The sequence below is a fragment of the Natrix helvetica genome (genome assembly GCF_964273705.1).
Source record: "Natrix helvetica genome assembly, chromosome: 16".
Taxonomy (NCBI): domain Eukaryota; kingdom Metazoa; phylum Chordata; class Lepidosauria; order Squamata; family Natricidae; genus Natrix; species Natrix helvetica.
Genome location: NC_138563.1, coordinates 238477 through 244476, shown reverse-complemented (window position 1 = coordinate 244476; position 6000 = coordinate 238477). Strand labels below are relative to the sequence as shown.

Below are 6000 nucleotides of genomic sequence, written 5' to 3'. Positions count from 1 at the left end.
CCGGTCCCGTCCCCCACCTTCCCCGCCGCCTCATGCAGGATCCGCCGTCCGCCTTGGCCCTTTGCCCCGCAGGGAGGGAAGGCGAGAGCGGCTCCGGGGCATGCACAGAGCGCCGGCCTCTCCGGACAGCTCCGCTGGCGCGCGCGACCCACTCTCGGCTGCGGAGGAGGCGGAGGCAGAGGCGGAGGCGGAGTCAGCCCAGCCCCGCGTCTCCTCCCGGGCGAAGCCAGCCGCCGCCCCAGCCGCGCCGGGAAAGAACCGTTGCGCGCGCGGCTCCCCGGGCAGCCATGGATGCTCCCGCGCGGACTCCCAGCCTCCTCGGCCGCCTCCTCCTCCTCCTCCTCCCGCTGGCCGGTGCGTGGAAGGGCCGGGGGCGCGCGTGGCGGGTGGATGATGCGGGGTGGGCAGGCGCGCGCTCGGCTTTGGTCGGCGGGAAGGGCGGGAGGCGGGAGGCGGCCTCGGCTGGCTCTGCTGCGGCCCCGGCGGCGCTTTCCGCCTCCCCTCCGGGTCTCGGGATTGCGCGGCGACTTTCCCTGCCCTGCGGGTCCTCCCGGCCTTTCAATGCGATGCCGGGCGAGGAGCAGCGCTGCCCGAGGCGCCTGGGGAGGCCGAGCCTTGCCCGGCTGAGATCCGGGGCTTTGGAGGGCTGCCAGCGGGCAGCAGATGGGCGCTCCCCTCCCAGACCAGGATCGGCTGACCCACTTCTTCCCACGGGCCTCCCCGCTGCAGCCCAAGAGTCTGGCGGCCAGGCACACGTTCCGCCTTGCCCGCTGGGGAAGTGGGGGGTTCCTTCCATTGCCCGGTCCAGCTGTGACTTGGCCCCTCTGCAGCGCCCCAGGCCTGAGTCCCCTTCCCTGCAGGAGGAGCCAGGCTGCGTGGAAGCCTAGGAAATAAGCGGAGCCTCTCCTGCTGGAGGCCCCGTATGCCAGCGCTTGCCCAGTTTGCCAGGGGAGGGTAGGAGCCCCAGGGAAGGGCAGGCCCTTGGCACCTGCTCTTCTCCCAGGCTCTCCTGAGGAGTGGTTGCACTTTTAGTGAGGCTGTTATGAGATTAGGCCCTTTGCTTTCCATTGGCTGGAGGGAGGCCTTGTGGGAGGGTGGGAGGGGGTGTTCTTGGCTGGCCAGATGTGGGCTCAGCCTCCCAGTTGTTTCCCAGGGTGTCTCTAGTAGAACCTCCCCGTGCAGCAACAGCAGTCCTGCAAAAGGCAGTGTAGGCCAGAGGGTTTTCCCGAAGCTTTGTTTACCTTTGGGGAGAGTTTTGCATCAACCAGCCTCCATCCCTGCGAAGAATTGATAGGGCGCCCTCCTCACCCAAGGCCCTGGGCCTCCTTCGCTCTGCCTCTCTATCCCTCGGATCGGAGCCCCGGAGCCACTTGGCTGACCCGCCCCTGTTGCCCGCACAGCTCAGCTCGGTGGTGCCAGGAAGGTCCAGCTGCCCCCGGGGCCCTTGTACCGCGTGGAAGGCGCCACCCTGGCCATTCCCTGCAATGTCTCCGAGTTCGAGGGTCCTTCTCTGCAGCAGTTTGAGTGGTTCCTGTATCGCCCGTCGGCTCCCGACATCTCCATCGGCATGGTCAGCACGCGAGACCCCAACTTCCCTTACGCCGTTTTTGGGGACCGAGTGCAGGCTGGCAACGTATCCATCATGCGCCTTCGGGGCGATGCTGTGGAACTGCGTGTCAGGGCAGTCCGGATGGAGGACACGGGGGTCTACGAGTGCTACACGCCCACCACGGACTCCAAATACCAGGGCACCTACAGTGCTAAGGTGGAGGTCAGAGGTATGTCTGCCGTCTCAATGCTGGGGGAGAGCCCCGCCCAGGCTGGCGGGGTCTTGGCCAGGGTGGTTCAGCACCACCAGAGGGAGGAGCCAGCAGCCTCTTTCCTCTGCTCCCCTCCCTGCATTATCACCCCAAGGTGTGTGGGGCAGGGTCCAGCCCCCGGGAACAACTGCGGACTGGCTGCTAGGTTTCCCTTGGGTGGAATGAAAGGTTGGGAAGAGGGATGGTGGGAAGGGGCTCCCTGCCAGTCTCTGTGGAAGTGACCGCAAACCCCCCCTCCCCCCGCAGTTATCCCCAATCAGCTCTCTGTCTCCGCTGCCCTTCCCTCTGGTGCAAAGCCCCCTCTCTTGGGCCGGGGGGCTCCTCCCCCTGCCCAGATGGTGCTTCTGGAGAGCCAGGACCTGCTGCTCACCTGCTCCGTGGCCAGTGGGACCCAGCAACACACCCACCTCTCGGCCTCCTTCACCGTCTCCGCGCCCGGCAGTCCCCGGCTGCAGCAGGAGGTGATCGGGCTGCGGCGGGACTTTGCCCTGGAGTCAACCGGGCGTTTTGCCGCACGGCGCCAGGCCCGGGAGCTCTCCCTGGTCAAGCTGGGCGACTGGAAGTACCAGATGGCGCTGGACCGGCTCAGGCCAGAGGACTCCGGGACCTATCACTGCGCCGCCGGGGAGTGGATCCAGGATCCTGATGGCAGCTGGCAGCAGATCACTGAGAAGCGGGTAGCGCTGGCTGATGTCTCCGTCCAGCGCGTAGGTGGGTTTGCTCCTGCCCCAAACACCCCTTTGTAGCCTTCCTCGTTTCTCAAGGGGGCCATTCTTTCTCTCTCAAGGGGCCCTGCTGTGCATCCCTCCTAATCCCTTGGTCTTCCAACCTCAGAATTGGCACCACACTTTTCCACCCTGCCAGCATCCCTCCCTTCCCTCCAATCTGCCTGTTGGGCCCTGAGGCCATCCTGCTCTGCGGGTACCATGGGGGAGCTGATCAGTGGGGTGGGGTGGGGCACGTGTGGGACCGTCATGGACAGGGAGGCGTCCGGGATCCCCCACCTCCGAGCCTGTGAGCCTCCCTTCTCCCTGTGCTTTGCTTCCAGTGAGCCAGCTCTTGGTGTCTGCCGGTCCCCCCAGAGCCCTGCTGAGCCCCAGAGACTCCCTGGAGCTCTTCTGCAACGTCTCCGGAGCCGCCGTCCTCCTCCTGCCCCACGTGGCCTTGGCAGTCAGCTGGGAGCTGAGGAAGGAGGCTGCCGGGGAAGGGCATCTCGTCGCCCGGCTGGAGGCCAGCGGAGGGCTTGTCCTGGGCCAGAACTACGCCAACCGCAACCTGGGCAGGAGGCACGTCTCCCTGCAGAAGCTGGCCTCCCCTCTGGGCGCTTTCCTGCTGCGGATCGAGTCGGCCCAGCCGGCGGACGTGGGCTCGTACTGCTGCGAGGTTCAGGTGTTTTCGCGGTCTGTGAGCGCAGAGTTGCATCCGTTGGCCACCCTGAGGTCCGAGGTGATCAGCGTGGAGGTCAAGTCCCAAGGTAGCCCTTCCTCTTCCCCTACCGAGCTCACGTGGGCCCCATAGCCTTTTGGGGCAGGGGCACGGGAGGGCCAGCGGGGGTTTTCCCCGTCCCTTGAGAGGCTCTTCCCAGGAGTTGCGCAAAGGCCCCGGATTTGATGAGGCCTCCATGGGCAGCTGCTCCCTAGTTAGGTATTGCTGCTGTCTGGGCCCCTCAAAAGGGCTTTAGAAGTACTCTGGGCCAAGCAGGAGACCCCCATTCCACCCACCGCCTCTGACCCTCCGGGGATTAGCATGAACTTGTCTTGACTTCTGCATTTTGTTTCCCGTTTCCTGGATTTCAGTGAAAGAAAGCCGCCTTCCTAGCTGATTTTAAAAACGGGGTGGTAGGAAAGGGGTCTTTACCTGCTTTGATCGAGGGAAGCAGGAGACGGAAAGGTTCCCCACAGGCCGGTCATCATCTCAGTGCTGCCTGCCATCCCATAATTACAAGCACGATAATTAATGCCATTAATCTCTTAAATCTGCCTCTTTCCCAGCTGATATTCTTAGCGATGATCCCCCCCCCCTTTTAGGAACGCTGAGCTCTTGCGCCGGTGGGAGGTGGGAGGGGCTCCTTCCCGCCCCCTTCTCAGGCTGCCTCCTCCTTCTCCCCACAGCGGTGGTGCTGGGAGCCGTCGCATGGCTGCCCTTGCCCACCCTCTACCGCGGCAGCACAGCCGACCTTCGGTGCAACGTCTCCGTGGAATCGGCTCAGGACGTCCACCTGGCCCTCAGCTGGTGGGCAGAGCTGCCCCAGCTGGACTCCTCCCCGCTGGGGCTCCTCTTGGCCTCCGTGGACCGCGAGGGGGTGGCGCAGCTGGAGAAGATGCCGTCCGGAGGGGTCCTGAGCGTGGACAAAGTGGGGCCGCAGAGCCACCGTTTGCGCCTGCACGCAGTCCAGCCGTCTGATGAAGGGGGCTACTACTGCGCTGTGTCTGCCTGGGTGCGCTCCCCTGACCGCAGCTGGTACCAGGCAGCTTCGGCAAAGTCCAACGTGGTCACTGTGTACCCGTATCCCCTGGGTGAGTAGAGCCAGGACATTTCTGGCCCCGAGTCTTCCCCTGCCTGGGGCCCTGCCTCCCCTCGACCCCTCCCATGCGGGAAGAGGCGGCCTCTGCGCCCCCCCCCCCCCCCCCCGAGGGCTGATGCCCTTCCTGCCCTTGTTTCCTCAGCCATGGACACCCTGCTCATCCCCCTGGCGGTCGGCATCTCCAGCGCCCTCCTCCTGGGGGTCTCCATCCTGGTCTCCGTCACCTGTTGCTTCATGGCCCGGCTGCGCAAGAGGTGAACACCAGCCGGGAGGCCAGAGGTGAGCAGGTCTCCCTTGGGGGGGGGGGCTGAGAAGAGGGGCTTGATCAATTGTGGCAGGGCCGTCTGCCGAGCGAAGGGGGGAGCCGAAGGGGATGGAGGGCTAAAGCGAACTCCTTCCTTGGCTTCCGAAGACGCTGGCAGGGGTGTTGCCAGAGGCTGCTTTCTTTAAGGGGGGGTGGGGGGGGCAGAAGGGAGGGAAATTCAGGAGGGCCTAAGCCGGTCGCCACTCGTCTGCTCTCCCCCACCCCCAAGAGCCCGACCTCTTTGACCCGGGTCTTCTTTCTGTGTTTCCTCCGTAGCTTTGCAATCTTGCCAGTCACCAAGATGGTTTCTTCTCAGCCAGATCTCTTCGTTTTGCCCGAGGGCCAGTGGAGGCGGACTTTCCCTCCCCCCCTGCCCCCCATTTCCAGACCCTTTTGCTGCTGCTTTTCTGAACGACATGGGTGGCTGCTTCCTGCTCACCAAGGCAGCTGTGTCTCTGGCGGAGCACGGCTGCCTCCTGGAGACTCCCCTGAAGGCCCAGGGCAATGTGGGCGCCCGTCTCCCAACACCCGGATTGTGCCAAATGGGCCCTTGAGGGATCGGGCACCCTTCCGTCCCACGCCTGGCTTCCTGAGAACCTGAGCCCCCCCTGGCTTGCCCTGTTTTTCGGGTGGCAAAGCTGCTGCCAGAGTCCCTGAGAGGCACGGGGAGATGCCATAGCAAAAGGCTGCACCCCAGAAGGGGGACCGGCCACCGTGGAGGCTGCCCAGCAGAAGGGCCGGAGCAGAGCAGCCAACGTCTTTTGGCTTTTGAAGAAGAGCGGATCTCTGTCACCAGCTGGGCTGCTTCCAGCCTGCGGGGGTTGTTTCTGCCCCCCCCCTTTGCAAGCGTCCCAAGGACTCAGTCCCAGCAGGCACCTCTGGACTTATGTAGCAAAGCAGCGGTGCCCTCAAAGGAAGCAAGTCCTCTTTAAGTCGTTTGTGTTGTGTTGTGCGAGTGTGTGCATGCAAGCAGGAGGCCCTTATTTGACTCCCCTTCCTCCTTCCGTTGCCAGCAGGGAAGGCCAGGCTGTGCCCACCACTCAGTGCCCGTCCAGAGAGGGTGGCTTTGGGCTCCTGGCATCCTACGGGCATCACCTGTCCAAGCACTTCTACCCTTTTGCAACCCAGCCCGGAGGGAAGATTGTGAGACACACACACACACACCCAGCCAGCCAGCATTCGATGGTGCTCAAATTCCAGCCAGGGCCCTCCCAATCCAGGCAGGGGAGAAGCTCTCAAACTTGAAAATAATCTTCATGGGGCCAAATGGGATTTTAATAAAAAAAATGTGAACTGCAGAGTCTCTGTCGAGTTTTCTGAAGTCCCAGAAGCCACCAAGACCTGGCAGATCA

The 6000-nt window shown here is 64.0% G+C and overlaps 1 protein-coding gene across 2 annotated transcripts; it reads left to right on the top strand.

Annotated features, from left to right (window-relative positions):
• The first annotated feature begins 227 nt into the window (after window positions 1-227).
• On the top strand, window positions 228-5941 carry IGSF8 (immunoglobulin superfamily member 8). 2 transcript variants are annotated; one of them, XR_014176561.1, is made up of 8 exons: window positions 228-354; window positions 1401-1778; window positions 2067-2531; window positions 2869-3294; window positions 3932-4336; window positions 4487-4623; window positions 4925-4999; window positions 5369-5941. XR_014176561.1 is itself a non-coding variant. In XM_081967790.1 (7 exons), the coding sequence occupies exons 1-6, from the start codon at window positions 288-290 to the stop codon at window positions 4600-4602; spliced, it is 1857 nt and encodes a 618-aa protein (XP_081823916.1). In that variant the 5' UTR covers window positions 228-287; the 3' UTR covers window positions 4603-4623; window positions 4925-5941. The 2 variants fall into 2 exon arrangements, 1 of the variants encoding a protein (XP_081823916.1); XM_081967790.1 differs by having other exon boundaries at window positions 4925-5941.
• Window positions 5942-6000: the final 59 nt, after the last annotated feature.

Excerpts from the sequence above, each read along its gene's own strand:
- IGSF8 (XM_081967790.1), top strand. The coding sequence starts at position 288 with ATGGATGCTCCCGCGCGGACTCCCAGCCTCCTCGGCCGCCTCCTCCTC. Across the intron at positions 2,532-2,868 it reads TGTCTCCGTCCAGCGCGTAG|TGAGCCAGCTCTTGGTGTCT; the intron begins GTGGGTTTGCTC and ends CTTTGCTTCCAG. Across the intron at positions 4,337-4,486 it reads TGTGTACCCGTATCCCCTGG|CCATGGACACCCTGCTCATC; the intron begins GTGAGTAGAGCC and ends TTGTTTCCTCAG.